General features: G+C 40.5%; 1 protein-coding gene across 1 annotated transcript; it reads left to right on the top strand.

The window, feature by feature from the left end:
• Nucleotides 1–14,011: 14,011 nt before the first annotated feature.
• On the top strand, nucleotides 14,012–19,195 carry nr2e1 (nuclear receptor subfamily 2, group E, member 1). Its single transcript, XM_046061400.1, has 9 exons — nucleotides 14,012–14,117; nucleotides 14,699–14,844; nucleotides 15,463–15,550; nucleotides 15,917–16,152; nucleotides 16,718–16,864; nucleotides 17,206–17,302; nucleotides 17,417–17,566; nucleotides 17,747–17,852; nucleotides 18,143–19,195. The coding sequence occupies exons 1-9, from the start codon at nucleotides 14,012–14,014 to the stop codon at nucleotides 18,303–18,305; spliced, it is 1,239 nt and encodes a 412-aa protein (XP_045917356.1). The 3' UTR covers nucleotides 18,306–19,195.
• The last annotated feature ends 100 nt before the right edge of the window (nucleotides 19,196–19,295 follow it).

Below are 19,295 nucleotides of genomic sequence, written 5' to 3'. Positions count from 1 at the left end.
TTTAATCTTACATCTTGGGTGTGTGTGTGGGGGGGGGGGGGCAAAGCAAAGCAACTTTAGTGTGATTTGTCCTCTTCCAAAGGACCACCATTTGTAATTTGACTGTTTTGGACCTCAGTTCACAGATGTCAATTTTTTATGTCTCTGATGAAATGTACGATTTCTCTCTGAGCCACCTTCCCCCTCTCAGAGCTCAGCGCGTTACAGCAGTGAGAGCACAACGTGCTGTAAATGTAACAGGCCGGGACTGATTGTTTCTGACAAGCAACAAAACACATCGTCCCGCCCCTCAAATTAGTCCCCCAGGAGGGGGTGGGGTGAGGGGTTCATGTCCCAGGAGACACATGGACAGGACAGCATGCCAGCATATAACATGAACATGCATCTAACCCAGCCCATACTGGTGGTTTTTCTTTGCTCTTTACAGATCCCAGTGATTTAATACAATATAAAAGTGGTGATTATGATACAGAGACTGTAAACAAAGCCTACTTGATTTATGTTTTCCACCTTAAATGGCTCCTTATACCGGTTTGGTTTTACATATGTGCTATGAATTATTGGAATAAAGTTTTTTACACCTGCCTAAAAAGGTGGGTAAACATCATTGTATTATTTATAATTATAATATGGTGCAGCACAATGCTAAAAATCTTAACAAGTCACTTAAGTGGGGAAAGTTCAGTGTGTGAGCTTGTTTTCTTCTTGAGCTCAACTTCCCATTGAGTGACCATATTTTGTGACTATCAGAGTAGAATCAGCATCATATTCTCACTTTTATCAAATTCTTTCAAATTTAAATTTTATTTTGCACTGAAAGTAAACACGTGAATTAACCTTTTCTTCAAAAAAATTACATTTTTGGGACAAAATTACTTTTGCTTAACCACCAACACAACATAAAGACCGCTAAGAAGACATTTTCACTTTAAAGCATTGGGTTTAATATTGGCTATAATATTTACTTTCCTATTTTGGAAAAAATGCATGCGTGCTTAAGGCTTGACAGAAATGCTCAATGTATTTTTTACCCTATAAAACCTGTTGAAATCCACTGCTGCCCTCTGTAGACAATAGAAATGTGCATTGTGTCACCTCTGTGCTCTCTACTTAAATGTGCTTACATGTGCATGGAGAGATAAACAATACAGTACAATACTGTGTTACAGCACCACTGGTGCACACAACCCCCACAGGGTACCTTAAACAGTGACTGGAGGCTAAAGCCATTATCAATATTTTTTAAATACAAGTATATATAGCTTTATTAAATTACAATTTATAAAAGGTGGGGGTGGAGCACCTGAAGCAACACAGAAATGAATTGCTGTGGTTATTCACGTTGAAATGTGAATGTTCTTAAATGATATTGTAAGTAAGTAATGTAATTGTTGCATAGACCTATTTCTCTTATAATTATTATAAGTATTGATCAATTTAGAATGAAATCAGAAAGACGACAACAACAAAATCCTGAAGTGGAAAGAGACAGACTGATCGAGCTATTGGATTTAAAGTTTCATGACTGGAAATCCGAAATGGAAATCATTTTGTTTTTTCAAAAATATTAAGGCAATCAAGGTTTAACTATAGACTATTTTGGACACAACGTTAAAGCTGATAATTAATAGACACGGTTTGTAAAAGCAGAGGCGCTGCACTAGAGCTCCATGCTATCCGGCTATATTATTCATTGTGGGCCAGGGATGAATAGGTAGTTAAAATGGAAAGAAAAGGCAGTTAGCTAGTCAGTTAGCATGGGGTTAGCCTTAAAGTAAGCCCTGATTTGTGAACGAGGGAGTGGGAGGAGTGGTGGAGGGCTTGGCGTTCAGGAAAGCCTCTCCTGGGCCAAAAGAAAAGGATTTGGCCCAGATGCAGGCAGCGATGTTAACTTTGAGTGGCCCCTGTGGCTCAAGCTCAGTACCCCCTCCTTCTTACTTCCCAAGCCCCCAGGTTGCCTTTGCATGACATCATCTCCAAACTATGCCCCCCATACCCATGTGAATCTGAGCTGTCACAATCGGCAGCCCCCCCCCACCCCCCATTAAACTGTACTGCGCTGCAAACCCATACGTTTCTCCCTCCCCTTCCCTCTCTTCTTCTACCACCAATCTCCTCCCTTCTTCTTCTTTTTTAACCCCCAGAAAGGCATTGTTTGAGTCAGGGCTTGATCAAAAAACTGTTGCCCGCCAACCACAGGGCTTTCTGTAAATTCAATAAGGCCACCTTAAAGATTTTCCTAATTAATGGATGACATCTTTGGCTGGAGGAGAGGCTAGGCATTCTGCTCCAGCTCGCTCTTTGTTCGCCTCCTAATTAACTTTCCTAGGTCACTCAGGTCCCCGCAACCTGAGAGTGAAGAGCCCCCATTGAGGAGGGAGTTGTAAACTTACTTTTTTTGCCTCGGCACTTAAAAGGGGAAAGCAACTATAGGGAACAGAAAATATCCTATTTAAGTCCTTTGTGAGTGAACTGCTTGCACATGTTCCAATAAAGGAAGTCTTCTAAATAAGCTGCCATGTTGCTCTCCGCTCCCCCCTCTTTCTCCCTTATCCCACCTCTTTCACTCCCAGCTCCACAGAAAGGTTATGAATGATAGCTCTGGGTTGAGGGGGGTAAAGGGCCAAAGGACAGCATCTGGGCATTGTGGAATTGTGAGCATCTGAAACTTTGAGGGAATTTGAGGATGGGAAAGCACTGAGCTGCTGGGTGGTGGGGTGGATGATTGCGAAAATGTGGTGAATATGAGAAAAAAAACAAGTGCCTCTTTGCCCTTATCATTGTTTGGGTGTTTCTAAAGGACCCCATGTCTCCCAACTGCTTTCATCACTCCTCATCTTTACCTTCAAATTAAAAAAAGAAAACCTACAGAAACACAACTACATAGGAAATGCCCTCACATAACACACAGTCTGTTCCTGCCATGTCCATTTCATAACTTAAAACTGGACCCAGATAGAGACAAAATGCATTCATATTTTATTATAAGCAGTAATCTAAATTGATTGGCTTTATTTGTTACTTAGGAGTGTAGTTTTAAACAAAGTCACTTATCCTAAGAGCAGTACACACCTACATTATTATTTTATGCATGTGAATGGTTGAAATGAAATGAGGTGGTCAATGAAATATTCTGTTTATTCTTTAAAAAGATTCAGTGACAGTGTTTCAGATGTGAGGATATCTACTGTTTAGCAATGCCTCAAAGTAATCAGTAATTAGAAATCGCCCCTAGAAGGTGTGTGTAAGTGTGACAATGAGTCACACCAGAGAATTTTTGCAGCCACCTCTGGCTCTTTCATTCACACCTGTAACCATACAAGGAATGAACACTGTGTCAAAGATACAGTTCACAGTAATGTAAACATATATATGTTATGCAGTTGTGTAGGGAAGGGGCATTGCAGACTACCTCAGAATATAAATGCTATGGTATGTGGCATTGGTCCATGCTATATAGTTGTCCAAAAAAACGTTGGATCACAAATTCTCACATGTATGATTGAAGCTAACACTTTTTCATGCGTCTATATGAGGGATTCAACCTTTTTCCTTCATTTTTTATTTTCCTATGCACTTGTCTACCACGTGTGCATTAGATAAGGCTTGGTTTAACTTTTGCACTTGTTTGACTTTGTTCTGTGGACATTAGCCTATAGACATCAGAAGCACCTGCCTATCAGATCCAAGAAGAGCTTCTTCTATTTGTCATTCCACTTTGCATGTATGCACAGTCCACCTTACATTTTGTGAAAGCTTTAGAGTACCAGTCTCCCTTGACTTCACACTGAAAACATATCATAGCAAAAGTACAGCAACTTATTGTCATTGATTGTGTTAGGTTGAACTAAAATGACCACACATCCTACAGTGCCTATCAATATTGGTCACTCCGCCACAAATGCCACATGCTCATCAATATTCTCATCATGTCACCTGACACACACTCATACACTGACCTAGATCTGCTCTCCAAAGAGCCTCATCACACACATTAAACCCCAGTCTGCATACAGAGAAGGGTCACATGCCCTCATTCTATCAACGAATCACCAGTCTCCTGTGTGTCTGGGTGTGTATTAAGACCTGTGAGGTGAGTGTGAGGCTCCTGATGACAGGTCCTGTGCTGCAGGGTCCCCTAGGGTTAATGACGAGTGGAAACTGTGACCTCAGACGGTGACCGCTGAACCTGACCTGTGAAGCCTGCAGGATAACATCAGGAGAAGCAAGACTGACTGCTGAACAGAGCAAGATAAACAGCAGAATGACTGTCAGAGTGAATCCAGGTGAACCGCTGCTGCTGTGGAAGGAGCTGATGACAGCCATTCTGCGGTTAATCTGTCTGACGGCCGCGACCGCCATTCACACTGCCTCTGCTTTTAAAGACTGTGTGTGTGTGTGTGTGTGTGTGTGTGTGTGTGTGTGTGTGTGTGTGTGTGTGTGAGCGTGTTTGTGCATGGAACTCTCTTTTTCTGTGATATCCCACTGATGGGCAGTAAACTGTTAGGGTCTCCCTCCGCTCAGAAATGTATTTGCTTATTGTTTCTCCACTTTGATGTTTGAGCTTCACTGAGCAGAATGATGTGTGTGTAGAGTTTGACACTAAACGCTGTTTGCACATTTTTCCACTGAAAGGGGAAAAGTTCCTCTGTGAACACCTTCAATCTGAGTTTAGGTTGTGTACGTACAAGCATTACAGCTTTTCAAATTAAACACTTTGAATTGAAAAATATTTGTACATTCATAGATTCAGATTTTTTCAGTGAGAGAGAGGCAGATGTAATTTTGAAAGGTTTTAATGAGATTATTTAACTAACTTTTTTATAGGTCTTAAAAATGGCTGTCTATAAATTTAGCAATTTTGAATAGATGTGTATCATATAAATAATATCATCTCACTTACAAACTTTAATTCCTAATCACCTAAAGATCTAAGATCAATTAAGAAATGACAAATGATATATAAAGTTCAACAATTAAGTTATATGTAAGGTATTTAGGTTGAACACATTAGTGTAGCCAAAAGAAAATTATAAGTTGCCTGTTTCTTTAAGATATAATGCAGCTGTGCCAAAGTTTTGCAGTCACTCCAACTATAATATTCTAAGCAAGGACTCAACTGAATTCTTCTGAACATGTGTAAATCGTAGATCACGTGTCTAACATGCTTGCAAACATAGAAAAGTTTGAATAAACACAAGTGTAAACTGAAATTGCAGCTGTTAAATTAGTTTTATTGTAAACAAAGTTTAACCATGTGTGTTTTTGACTTTTATTCAATTATAAATGATGTGAAATATAATTATCATTATTGGTGAATGACTGAAGGAGAGAATTAGGATATAATGGAAACAGTTATTTGCATGTTTTTCTTTTTGATTTGATTCACAAAAACACACCAATCCAAGGGATCACATGTTATAGGGACAAAGCTTAATTCCAACAAGTTCTCAAGATGTGAAAAGACAGACATGAAACATGTAACATGAAAACCAAAACAAAATCACAGCAAACTAAACCAAATCAAATAGCCACATCAATACACCTAAATACAACAAAAGCAGATCAATAGCTCAAGTAAAAATGTCATTCATAACATGTCCCCTTACTTCTTAAATAAGCTCTAACCTGAAAGTAAATTATTTTTTGTCAACTTCATATTTCATGATTTCTCAGTATGGCACCAGTATAAAATTAAATACATTTCACCCACATATCTAGTCAACATAGCCCAATCCTGGCACTTTCACACACTACATGAAGGCTGAATATCAAATGAACTGTAGATACATTGATCACATCGCGGGCTCCTTGGCTTTCACATGTTTGTCTTTGCAGTGTGAACAGACTAAGCCCTTCTACTCAGCTGTCATAATTTGTTAACGAGTCTTTTCAGGGAGGGAAAAAGAAAAAGCGAAGACAGAAAAAAAGAAAAAAAGGCTCTTCACGAGTGACTGAAAGCAGAGGTCCATCCAGAGAGGGAACCCAGGGGCGACATCAGACCGATTTCAGACCAGCCCGTGATGGCATCTCTGTATATTTTAATATTAATGACCCCGGCCGCAAAGCCGCCTCTAAGCCTCCAACAGGTGCCCCAGCCCCACTCGAGTCTGAAAAAACGGGATCATTCAACATCCCGCTATCCACCACCACCACTGGGCAATAAAGACTGCAAATGAGGAGGATGAAGGCAAAGAGGAGGAGAGAAAAAAAGACATAAAGAGTGGAAAGGGAGTTAGAGAGTCAGCCATCTTTAGCAAATAAGTTTTTGAGTCACTTTCCCCAGCTGAAACACGGGTCGATATTCCCCCCCCCCCCCCCCCCCCCTTGAGAAAGAGATTGACTTTTGTTTGGAGTTTGTGAGAAGTGGGAATCAGAAGCGGGACAATGGGACTCCCCACGGTGAGAGGCTGAGAGGAGCCATCTCAAATCAGTCAGCCAGAGGACTGACTAATCCGTCCATTGTCCCTCCCCAGCCACCGGCCGCACATCAACACATTCGCCCCCCATTGTCCCCCACCCTCATGCAGCGGGATTTGCTCTCCCCAACAGCCAGTTTTGTCCAAGGCAGTTCGAGCGGAAGTTTCTCACTGACAATTTGCCCCAAATAGATTTGTCAGAGCGTCCAACTGCACCACACCGACTTGTGGGTTTGTGGGTTTGGGTTCTGGGTCTAGGTTTTTTGGGGGGACTCTTCAATGGTGAGGCCTTGGCGTGTGTGTAGATGTGTAAGTGTGCACGAGTTTGCATGTGGGCATGCAGAGGTGAAGGAGATGGTGTGGTAGTCCTGAGGGATTCGGATCTCCCCTTAGGAAATCAAGCGGGTTGGGTTCACTGTAACCACTAAGAAAACCTAACACTTGTGTTTCTTGGTGAGTAAACTCCTGTATAGTCACACCCACTGGGGCCACCAGCAGTGGTGGATGTCAGATCTTTTATGTAAGTAAAAGTACTAATATCACACTGTAAAATTGTACTTGTACTCTATAACAAGTCCTTCTTTCAAAATCTTACTTGAGTAAAAATATGTAGGAAAGGTACTCAATGCAGAAAAATTTCTCCTGTGACTGTTACACTATCATACATTAATATCATTAGATTATTATCACTCATGTATAAATGTGTTAGCAGCATTGTACTGCTGTGGCTGGTTGAGAGCTGACTATAACTAATGATTATCTTCTTGATTCATTTGAAAAAGTTTTTTGTTTGTAAACATTTTGTCCAACCAACAGTCCAAACCTCAGAATTATTAAAACATAAATCTATTACAATAATTAAAAAAAGGAAAGGCAGCAAAGGTTCACATGTGATGAACTAGAATCATGAAACGTTTGGACTTCTGCATGAACAATAACTTAAGCAGTCATAAGAGTTGCCAACAAATTTTTGGTCTATAAACTAATTGTTTCAACTCTAAATGTATATACTGTTGGGTGGTTATTTATAACAAAGTGGCATATTTTATAAGCACTTAATAGGGGTTTGTAGGTAAAACTCACCATTTGACAAATAACTACTAAAGCAATCAAATAATTTTAGTGGAGTAAAAAGTTCCTTCTGAAATGTCCTTGAATAAAAGGAGAAAGTGGCATAAAATGGAAATACTCAAGTAAAGTAACTCAAACATGTACAAAGTACTTGAGTAAAGTAATACACTAACTCAAGTACTTGGTTACATTCCACCAGTACTAAAAGAAATACCCAGGCCATGTATTCAAAGAAGCATGTACTTGCACATGTTATCAGCTGGTCAGACTACTTCTTATGACCCAAACAACTCCCCTAACAGAATACAGATACAGTGTTTATACTTAAGGATAGTGTTGTCCTTTATGCATTGACTCACTGCCATGTAACTAGCTTAGATTGTCTCTAAATGGGTTTGTGTTAGGTGAAATAATGAGCACTAAAACCTGAGTCCAAGATAAAATAGTAGCATAAATGTTACAAATAAATATCTACTATTCCTTATCTAATAGGAGGAAGTTGCCCAGGACAAAACAGACTCAGTGGCATGAAGGAAAATAAAATAATTAATTAATTATTGTCTTCAATTCAAGTCAGTTTACTTTATTTCACAAGTATAATCAACCAAGTCAAGACTGCTTTCCATGGAGTCCTGAGGACATATAATAAAACACACTATAAGACAATCAAAAGTCAGTACTTTCACCAAATTGTCGTGATTTCCTTTCAAATGAAGGGTGAGGGTTTCTCTTAATGTTTTGACTTTTTGATGTTTCCAAATAAAGTTAAATGCTTCCTAGGCCTCCTGGGAGAACAGTCACAATTGTGGATCCTGATTGGCTGAACTCACAGCCCAGTCTTATTGTCAGGATCAGAGCAATTACTGGATTAGGGGACTCTGTCAAAATCACACCCAGTTCTGAAACACTGGGTTCAGAATATAGATGGATTTATTAAAATACAGTAAGCCTATACTTTACATTTTGAATCATTAAAAAAAATTATATATAATTTTATATAATTAAATATATATGATGACATATAAATCAAGAAGTCAGGCCGCTTTAAATTTGGAATAAGCATGTGGACAGGTGCATCTATTTAGTGACTCCTGTTGTAGAACTGTCCGTGGTGCTGAAATCCAGCTGCATATTTTCACTTATTTGGAAAGTTTTTGCATAGCCTATTTGACACTATCGGGTATTAATATGATGTAGGAGAGATGTCTCATAACAAGCCTTTTATGACATTAAAAGACATTTTCTGACTGTCTGTCCAAACAAAACAAGTAGACGGAATGAATCCCTCAGTGTTGTGTCAATCATCTCCTGCGCTAAACACCAGCAGGGTCTGTGGGCTAAGATCTAAGATCACTGACTATGATCTCTCTGGCCAGTTTTGAAAAGATGCGAAGCTGTGTGGGTCGTTGGTCAGCTTGAATTCTCCCCATTATTTGCTCTCCGGAGCTTTGTGACTTCTCCCTAAAGCCAATTGGTTTACGCCTGGTCAGTTAGGGGCCTGCACAGTGATAGCAGTGTATAAAAAGATGCTTAAACTGTGGCCCTCGGTCTAATAGCCTAACATCAGAAATATAGCCTACTTTGGAATTGTGAAAAAAACAACAAATTAACAGGTAGGCTATGTAAATCTAGAGTCTAGGACAATAGGCTATCCTTAACAGGTGCTTTATCATTGTTCAAAAACGATAAAGGGTGTCAGGATATTCACACATAGGCATATTGTTTAGTACTTCTGTTCTCTCACTCGTTTCTCCTTGTTAAAGGCAATCCTATAGTATGTCAAGTATCCGCATACTGATGCTGAGCTACCCAAAAAACAGATACACAATCCACTGGCCCCTTTGTTAAGGACATTTCATTGACTGTTGGAGGAGAAGAGAGTCACTAATACAAAAAAAGTGAAAGAAGGCAACCCCGGCAACCATGATGTTGGTTATATTTGTGTAAAGGCTATCAGTGAATGACGAGGATTAGGACGAGTTAAGGAGATTATGTCACACATTCACCATTCACCCGCACGACAGCCACCCACACACATGCGCAAACACACACCACGCACACGCGCGCAATCAGAAATTACTGAAAATATTATTGATCTGTGAGAAGGGCAACGTGATTTTCAGTGGAAACGTTGATTCTGATTTGGCGGGTCCACTGTTTCATTTCGTAAATTAGGCTACACTAAAATAAGACAAGTGGTCGTTACACGTGACAGACTTTTAATACTAAAATAAATTTGGGAAGTTGGGAAAACGGTCCCCATAATAAAAGTGCATTGTAGCCTTTATAATGTGGACCATTTATGTGAGATTAAAAAAAAAACACAATATGTGGCTATACACTTCTATTGAGGACCTCGGGCTTTCTGAATGTCCCTGCAGGGAAATCAAAGGAATATTATAGCGATTTATCCTCAGGCTTGTTAGTTTCCAGCTTTGGCTGTTCAGCTAAAGGGCAGGTTGAAAGACACAACAATGGCTGATTGCAATTAACTACGCCTCTCCGCCTCGCGCCTGTCCGCTTAAATCGACACTTTGTGAGTCCATATGGCCTTCAGTGTACCGTGGGAATGAACACAATTAAAAGAAAAGAAACGAAAAGAAAGAATATGGATTTCTGGAGTTACCCAGCAAGCCGTCTAAGTTAGGGTGTCAGTGAGCAGGCCCTGCAGCCCGACCCTCCGGACAACCGAGCAAGGTTTGCACCCTGGTGTCCAAAATCCGATCACTGACTGCAGGGGGCGATGGGAGGTGCGTAACCTGTTGATAACATTACACCACTTTAGCCACTTAGTTAGTAAATTAATTAACTAGCCTTATTTGAAGGCAGTGACGCATAAGGGAGAAAAATAAATACCGTATCAAATTATTATCATTATTATTACTTATTAGGCTACTGAGGTGAATTTTCTGGACAATTAAGACATGATGTTATTGTATGGTTTTATTATATTTGTTACAGTAGCCTAACTACAGGAAAGAAGACTAATGGAAGAACAATAATAAAGAGCGTGATAATGTAAGAACTACCGGGGGGAAGCAACAAGAAATACTGAAATATTTTATTTTAGATATGTTAATCTGTTCATTCATTTGTTATATTTATTTAAAGAGCTTTGTTAGTCTATATGTTTTAAGTTAAAAAGGCAGAAGGGGTGAGAGTGCGAGTCATCACTTTAAATTTTCGGGGGGGGGGGGTCTGATTGGAATTAGCCAAATACCGCTGTAACTCTTTATATTACTGTCCAGATAACGACCTCTAACCTCAGAACCTCAGACAGACATCATTAATCAATCGATGGCTAATCCTTTGAATAGACACTAGTAAACAAGCCTATAAAAACACCTGCAACAGGTTGACTGGGATCAATGAGGCTCAAGATTACTTTAAAATCAGATAGCCTACTACTGTGGATGCTGCTTGCAATCTCTTTGGCATTCTTTGGTATTTCTAATCTGTGATAATATAGTAAATAGCCAACACATCATTAATACATCTGTAAGATAATACGCACAATTTCTAACTCCGCTGTTTGACAGTTGTTCTGACTGATCAGTGTCTTCAGTGGGATTACCCTTGAAATGTGAAATGTTGCCTAAATCTTTGAATCTAGAGCTAAAATTAATTGAAACGCTGCAGAAAACATGTATGCAACACGTGTTTGTTTTTTGTGCGTGTCTGCAATGCCTCTTGATCCATGAGCAAGGCACTTCACATCACTTGCACACACACACACACACACACGCTGCCTCACACGATAGTGACGTCAGGCTGGAGTTTGGAGTAGAAAGCCAAGTGGATGAAGGAAGTGGAGATCTCCACCCTCCAGCCTCCCCCTGACACTTCTCACAAATATTACCAAGGCTTATTTGAGGAGCTCGCACCAGAAAGTCACATCGTGTCGTGGTTTAACAAGCTTTCACCTGTCAGAATATTCGAAAATTGATTATTCAAATTTTTCCCCAACCGGTGTTGCGCCTTCGGATGCGCTACAGGCAGCGTTTTTATTACTCCAACTTTATGCACCGGTTGGAGGGCTGCTGTCGCCGTTAACCGGTCGCTGTCCCGGGGCTGCAGTCCAGTTCTCCGCCAGTAGCCTACAGGGACCCTGCATATCTGAGGCGAAGATTGTCTGACACAATGTACAATCGCGTGTCTTAATTTGGGGTCGTCGATCGGAGATCTACTCTCTGTCAAGTTGGGCAACTCGGGATACTGACCGGCCGATCTCTTCGCTCCAGGAAAAGCCTTGAACGAAGGTGCTGCTGTTTCACGAACTGTATTGTTTCTTTCAGCAAGAATAAGAAGAGAAAGTGGACTTTTTGTTTTTTTATTGTGAACTTTATCATAAAGTCGACTATTCATGATGAGCAAACCCGCCGGCTCAACAAGTGGTTGTCTGGATATCCTGAATGTCAAATCAAGTAAGTGCCGCCTTTCTCTTCCCAGATGCCTCTGGAGAATATTGAGCAGCCCAGTGTGTTACAACAAGAAGTCTATAACAGGCCTTTCTCTGTCACGGAGTGTAAAAAGTTAAAGTTAGAATAAACCTGCTGCGCATTGGCGGCCCAGTTACTTAATCGACTTGATATTTCTCCTGTCATCGGAGCTTCACTCCAGTAGGAGATAATTAAGTCAGTTCATTCCTGGTGTTAAACGCGACTAGTTATCCGTAGGAAATAGCTGTCGTCCGTGTCTTTTTCCGAGCCTACACACACGGTTGGATGCGTCAACTCTGTGTCCATGACTGATCAAGTAAAGCGCCCTCAGCCTGATTGGAAAGACGTCTCTTAAGAAACCTTTTTGTAAAGTTGGGAGGTAAAGAAATAATATTCTGTATGAATGCTCCGAATACGCCTCCTGCGTCCCACTTGATGCCACTTGTTGCCTGTAATTTCATTTTCAGCAATGACTTTAAAAGAGTAATAATGCTATAAACAGAGAGATATTTAATCACAGATATGATTTTAAAGTTTAAGATGCATCCTTCTCTTACATTAGGCTACTGTACTAGTTTGCTCTTTTGACAAATGAATAAACACCGCTTATCTTCATGTCATGCGCGCGCTTCTGTAGCCTACTACTATAAAAAATACTTCATTTAGCCTAAATAATTAATAATGAATGTATTCACTGATTAAAATTAAATTTTGAGTATTTTTCTCATGGTACAGAAGATCTTCTTGTAGTTTAAGATTTTAGATTAAATTGGAATGGATGTCTTTTTTTCTTAACCTTTGTAATTATGCCTCTGTTATAATGAAATCATATGAAATCCCACTTGGATTTTAATATAGGCCTACAGCAGGCTATTTTTCTTTTTCAAAAGATGGGAGATTTCGGGTTACATTTACGTGTGCCTGCCTGTTTTTTTCAGTATCGTTTGACATCACCAAATAAGCTTTATTCGTGTGAAACCGTTGCTACTGATGTTTCATCCTCAAGTAGGCCTACTCAAATGTATTTAAAATGCTGTAGATAAGCAAAACATGTAAATTAAAAATAAGCAGTGCCCACTACAACATTACAACCACTGTCATTCAAGTTCATACCCACGTTATGGGTGGTCAATGGAGACATATCCTGCACTCAGTAAAACTTAATTTCCAGTTCTTTTACCAGGTTTTCGCCTTGATGGTGATTACGTTAATAGAATATGCCATATATCTTCAAGCAATTACTGCACACAATAGAGAGGAATTGGACCCCCACAGCGGGAAGTTAAATACATTTCCACCCTTCAAAATTAAATTGTGCGTAATTTTATTTAATTGGCTCTAAGCAATCTACAGTTTGATATTTGTTTGAGCTCATCTTTTAAATATTATGAAATATTGCGCATTTTTCATTTATGTTTAATTTAAGTTTACATTTTTAGTGCGCAGATGAACTTGACCTGCTTAACTTTGGTTTATTAAATATCTGTTAATCAGAAAGCGTAGGCCTACATTTAAGATTTGTTTTTTTAGTTTAAAAATATATAGATTCTACCTGGCTTATAGACTAAACTACATATATAATCTGTTATAGCCTACTATTTTTTTTATTTCTCCCATGATGAAAAGCTGACTTTTAACAGGCCAACACTGACTTAAACTCTCACCAGGCATACATGCTACATAAAAAGTTGGCTCTCTCCATCTTATGGTAATTACACGGCTGTGGCCAACAGTTAAATAGCCTACACGGCCTTCTGATTCTTAATAATCTGGCAATTGAATCCCTATAACTCTCTACTGAAGTCGTTGTTTTTGCTGTTGAGTGGTTATTCCCATGCTACCCTTTTTGACGGGTCACTGGTGAATCAATGAGCAGGTGGCAAAACGTCAGAGTAATTACATAGACGGCTTTTCCCTCCAGAATGAAAAAAGAAACTCCCTCATGTGCATACAAATATACTTCTATAGGTTTGAATACAAAATCGTCACATAAAAAAAAAATCTAAATTTTTCATCTACACCGGGGTCGATTTACATACACTTCATTTGAGTTGGTGAAACGAGTTGGTGCGTATTATTCTCATGGTGCAGTGTCACTCCCTAATCCTGGGGCCTATAGACCTGCGGGATAAAGCAGCTGTCGAGTCCCATTATGAAGGGGAGTTGGCAGCTTGTCGAGATCCAGGCAGTCAGACGAGGTTCAATGGGGGAAAATCATTAAGTTAACACTTTCCCCTAATGTCTCCATTGTGCGCCCTCAGGCCATTGTCTTAGAGAGCTCAGATATGACGCTTCCCACCGGACTTTATTCTAGAAATGTGCGCCGTGAATTCCCATGCTCAGACGAGATGCGGGGCGCTGTCCAGTGTGTGGGTGCATGAGGGGGGGAAGGGGGGGGGGGTTGTCGGACAAAAAGAAGTAATTTGTAGGGCGATTTGTCCATAGATCAGCGGAGTACATTTTGGGCATTTACTGTATGTCCACAGTGCCGATTCAAGCAGCTGACCTGAAACTCACTTTACCAAATTACAAAACTAAACTGCAAAACAACAGTAAAGAAACGGTTTTCTCAAGTTTTGTGTCAACTTTGGAAATTGTCCTGGCAATTTATCCAGATTTTCAATGTTCACGACAATAGTAGGCCTATATGATTAAAGTCACAATTAGAGAGGACGTTTTATCCATTTAAAATTAAGCCGAACGCCTCCCAGTGCTTGATAATTAAGTGCATGTTATGTAGGGCCTAACTGAAATTTGGGCCTTTCTCAGGTCGGATTCTGGACATCCCATGCAAAGTGTGTGGCGACCGCAGCTCAGGTAAACACTATGGTGTTTACGCCTGTGACGGCTGCTCAGGATTCTTCAAGAGGAGCATCCGCAGAAACAGGACCTACGTCTGTAAATCTGGCTCTCAGGTGAGGCCTCCTCCTTATTTCTTATATATCCTCGTTTTATTCTCCTTTTCACACAGGCATGAATTTGCTTGGCAGAGGGGCAACCTCTATAAGTTACATATGAATAAATTTTTGCACAAATATTTGTACCGAATTAAGCAAACTGTAATGGGATGCCTATCCATTCATAGTCACGTGTGCCTAATAATCTGTCACGTTCACTCCAATATCTTATCAACAAACTGCAGTAACTGCGCATGTCCAAAGCAGCTTTATGCAGGAAATGCGCATTTTACGGGCAGATTCGATTTGTTTTCCCTCTCTTGCGCTGTATTAAGTCTCCCTTCATTAGCCTAATAGTGTCATGCATCCACCATTAAGTATTTGGCTAAACACCGCTCTGCTATAATATACCAGGTGTAATCCAATCTAATGTGTGGGCTCTAAGGCGAGGATTTAGGCAGCAGAGGGCGGGATGGTGTATTTATCCTCTAGGATGAGGCCGCACTAGACCCGCGGGGGAGCAGGTCGATAACTACTAGATAATAGTGCGATCTTTCACCTGGTGACTGGCCTCCCACGAAGATGATAGCAGAGAGAAATTCAATTGAAGCTGTAACTCTATTTTTCTCTGTACAGGGTGGATGTCCCGTCGACAAAACTCACAGAAACCAGTGCCGAGCGTGCCGTTTGAAAAAGTGTCTGGAAGTGAACATGAATAAAGACGGTAAATGGCCTTTAATTGAGTTATCACTTTACCTATAGACATGCCATGCGGTGGCGTTTCGATTCGAGGTGGGCTCCTCTGATGGAAAAGTATTAAGGCTGTTCATCAAGGCTCAAAAGAAGTAACAGGTTGAGAATTACATACTCTTATTGTAGAGTGGGTATTATTTATACTCTGCTAGCGCATTATTAGATTATCCTACAGCTCATTAGAGTTAATTATTTTTTCTTTCACACAAAATTTGCACTTTGAGTCCTTAATTGTAGGAACAGTTATTCAACAGCAATAAACAAATTAGATAAATAAGCCACTCACTCCTGCAGAGATCATTCCTTTACTCTGTGTCCCTGCTGTCCCGTTTCACAGCTGTTCAACACGAGAGGGGGCCCCGGACGTCCACCATCCGCAAACAAGTCGCTTTATATTTCCGGGGCCACAAAGAGGTGAACGGTTCATCAACCCATTTCCCGGGATCCTCTCTGCCCGGCCCGCCCTTTTTCACCACGGTCACGCAACTGGAGCCTCATAACCTTGACATGAGCGCGGTAGCCACCACACCGGAAAGACAGGCCATCGTGGGTCTGGCACAGCCCACCCCTAAGGTACATTTTGGGATGTCTTATAAACAACTGATTTATTATGAGTTCTTTATGGCTCTTATAAGATGTTTTTCACCTCCAAGTAAATCTCTGTACTATATATATATATATATGTATATATACATAAAGCATATTGTGCTTGTGTGTGTGTGTATACACACACACACACACACACACAATGCTTTCTTTAAAGTTTGCATCTCCTATTTATAGCATTTTCACATAGTCATTTGTGTCATGTCATGTAGAATTATCAGAACATTCAATTCCTTAATAGTTTATTATTTGTATTATGGACTTCCCAAATGTTATTATAGGATTACAGTTTTTTCATAAGGGTTAGAAGTTGAAATTCTTGCCCCGATTTAGCAGCCTGTAAGAGCCACAAATCTGCCTATTAGATTTCCCACTGTAAATCCACCACAAACCACACTAATAATTATAAAAGCAGGTGCTGGAGCTTGGAATTTGTCCTTTGTTGTTCACCATTCTGTGAACTGTGTTTCATTATTACCACAAGCTGATACATGATGGTGATAGTGATGATGATCTCTTTCACTTCCTCCAGTATCCCCATGAAGTCAGCGGCACCCCCATGTACCTCTACGAGGTGGCGACAGAGTCTGTGTGCGAGTCTGCGGCGCGCCTCCTTTTCATGAGCATCAAGTGGGCAAAAAGTGTTCCCGCATTCTCCACGCTCCCCTTAACTGACCAGGTACTTGGTTTGAGGGAGAACTTTAGAGACGAGTTTTAAACAAAGAGTCCAAATACTGTCCTGTATGGCCCTTTTAACTGAAAACTGTCAGAAGTTGATTTGGTCCAAAACTGACATAAACATATTTTACTTGATATAATTCCAGTTTAAAAGATGATGTTAGAAGCTATAACCTGAAAGCCTTACCAAATGAACTCCCCCGAGTGCAAACAATGTCTATCATGTTTTATGCAAAGAGTTATTATTGTACTGGTACTTAATAAGATTCAAAAAGGCTAAAAATAGAATAAATTTTTGCTTCATTGTGTACACAGTTTAACAGAAACAATTCCTCTTTGCAGCTGATTCTGTTGGAGGACGCTTGGAGGGAGTTATTTGTTCTGGGCATCGCGCAGTGGGCCATTCCTGTGGACTCCTCTACTCTTCTTGCCGTTTCTGGTATGTACAAGGCACAAGAGAGCTCATCTGAATACAGGCCACTGACAGGCCTCGCAAGTGCAAGCTGCTGTAGTGTTATCCTGCATTATGACAATTTCACCTTTTTCTTCATAGGAATGAACACTGAAAACACAGAGTCTCAGCGGATGAATAAAGTCATGTCTGAGATACAAGCACTTCAGGAGGTGGTCACCAGATTCAGACAGATGCGTCTTGATGCAACAGAGTTTGCCTGTTTGAAATGCATTGTGACATTCAAAGCCGGTCAGTACCCTTTTCTCACTGGGTATTACGTTTACCGGAAAGAATTATTTGAAGCTTCTCTGCTGCTTCAACCAAAATCTGGAGAGGGAAGGGGAATAAAGCAAAAGTTATTTTAGTGTGTCATTATTTATGTATTATAACACCTTTTTCAATAGTTAAAATCCTGCCTCTGTCTTACAGTTCCCACACATGGCAACACTGAGTTAAGAAATTTCCGCAACGCCAGCGCCATCGCTGCACTACAAGACGAGGCACAGCTCACTCTCAACAGTTATATACACACCAGGTAAGATCCAACTAAATCAGTCAGTTAGTCTATCTATCTTAAGCTCATGCATCTTTACACATGCGCCGTCTCCTGCTGGTAACTATTAGCAGCCAGATTCATTATAAAGTTAATGAGGCAATAAGCAACTGTAGTCTCCTATAATTGTGCACAGATGCGACAGCTGAACCTCACTTTTAATTAGCAGCTATTTGTCCCAGGTGTGCGTTAATTGGATAGGCTGCGTCAGACAGTCTGCACATAAAACCAGAGAAAGGTGTCCGTTTTTAACCTCCAGCAATGTGTTTCAGGTACCCGACTCAGCCCTGTCGCTTCGGGAAGTTGCTCCTGCTCCTGCCAGCGCTCCGCTCGGTCAACCCGTCCACCATAGAGGAGGTATTCTTCAAGAAGACCATCGGCAACGTGCCCATCACCAGGCTCCTCTCCGACATGTACAAGTCCAGCGATATATGAATTCCTGCCATCTGTCCAGGCGCACGGAAAAGACTTGAGCTGAAGACCTAGAGACTCACCTAGCAGTCGACAGAATGTCAAATCACAGCAGGTGTAACCATGGGCTGAATTTCTGCTGAGTACACAATCTCTTTAGGCCTAGGCTCCACTGAAACAAAGACTGCAAAACAGCCAGACTTCACCAAGTATCCTGTTAACAGTTGCTCTAGTTAAGGATTAGCATGTAACTTTCATTATAGAATTACCTGTAAGATACTGCAATCTCTGGTGTGGGCGCAGACAGCCTACAATGTTTAAAAATTGCCTAAAGACTCTGTAAAGCACCTGCCGAGTGTGTCTGACAAAGAAATGTTATATATTTAGAAGTTTTTTTCGAGTGTCTGTGAGACCAATGAGCTTGACGACCAATTCAGTCTTTTATTGCTGTGTTCAATCCCAGTGGAGGAAACCAAAAAAAGATGACGCATGCATAATGGGGGGATAAGAATCGCTGTCCCTCGATCTGGTGCTGAAACCAAACGCACGGGGCAATGAAGAAGAGGCGTCAACACTATGAAGAATTAGGGAGGGGGTGGGAGGGCTTTTAAAGGATATGCTTGCATTGCCTCCTGACTGTAAAACTACATTCATCTGAAGATGGCATTTGTATTTAAGTGGTTACTGTCCTGTTTGTGTCTGTGTGTCCTATATAAGGCGCGGCATTAAAAATGTTTAGGTCAACTTTGTGAAGTTAGACACTAACACTGGATAAAATAATATTCAGCACTTGGAAATGTTTTTGTGGGCTGTGATGTTTGTAAATATTTGGAGTTATAACTATTTAGAGTTGTAACCAAGAGAATAAAAGACACAGAATTAAACGGTTTTCAAATAACCTAGTTATAAAACTAGCAGCTGCGGTTATGAAACTTACTAATACTAAACATCATTGCAAACGCACATCTAATTTTGCTGTAAATGTAAAGTACAATTTCAAGATTTCCCAGTAAC

Source organism: Micropterus dolomieu, linkage group LG10 (genome assembly GCF_021292245.1).
Source record: "Micropterus dolomieu isolate WLL.071019.BEF.003 ecotype Adirondacks linkage group LG10, ASM2129224v1, whole genome shotgun sequence".
NCBI classification, from domain to species: Eukaryota; Metazoa; Chordata; class Actinopteri; order Centrarchiformes; family Centrarchidae; genus Micropterus; species Micropterus dolomieu.
The sequence above is the reverse complement of the archived record's forward strand: the minus strand, read 5'-3'. Positions and strand labels throughout refer to the sequence as shown.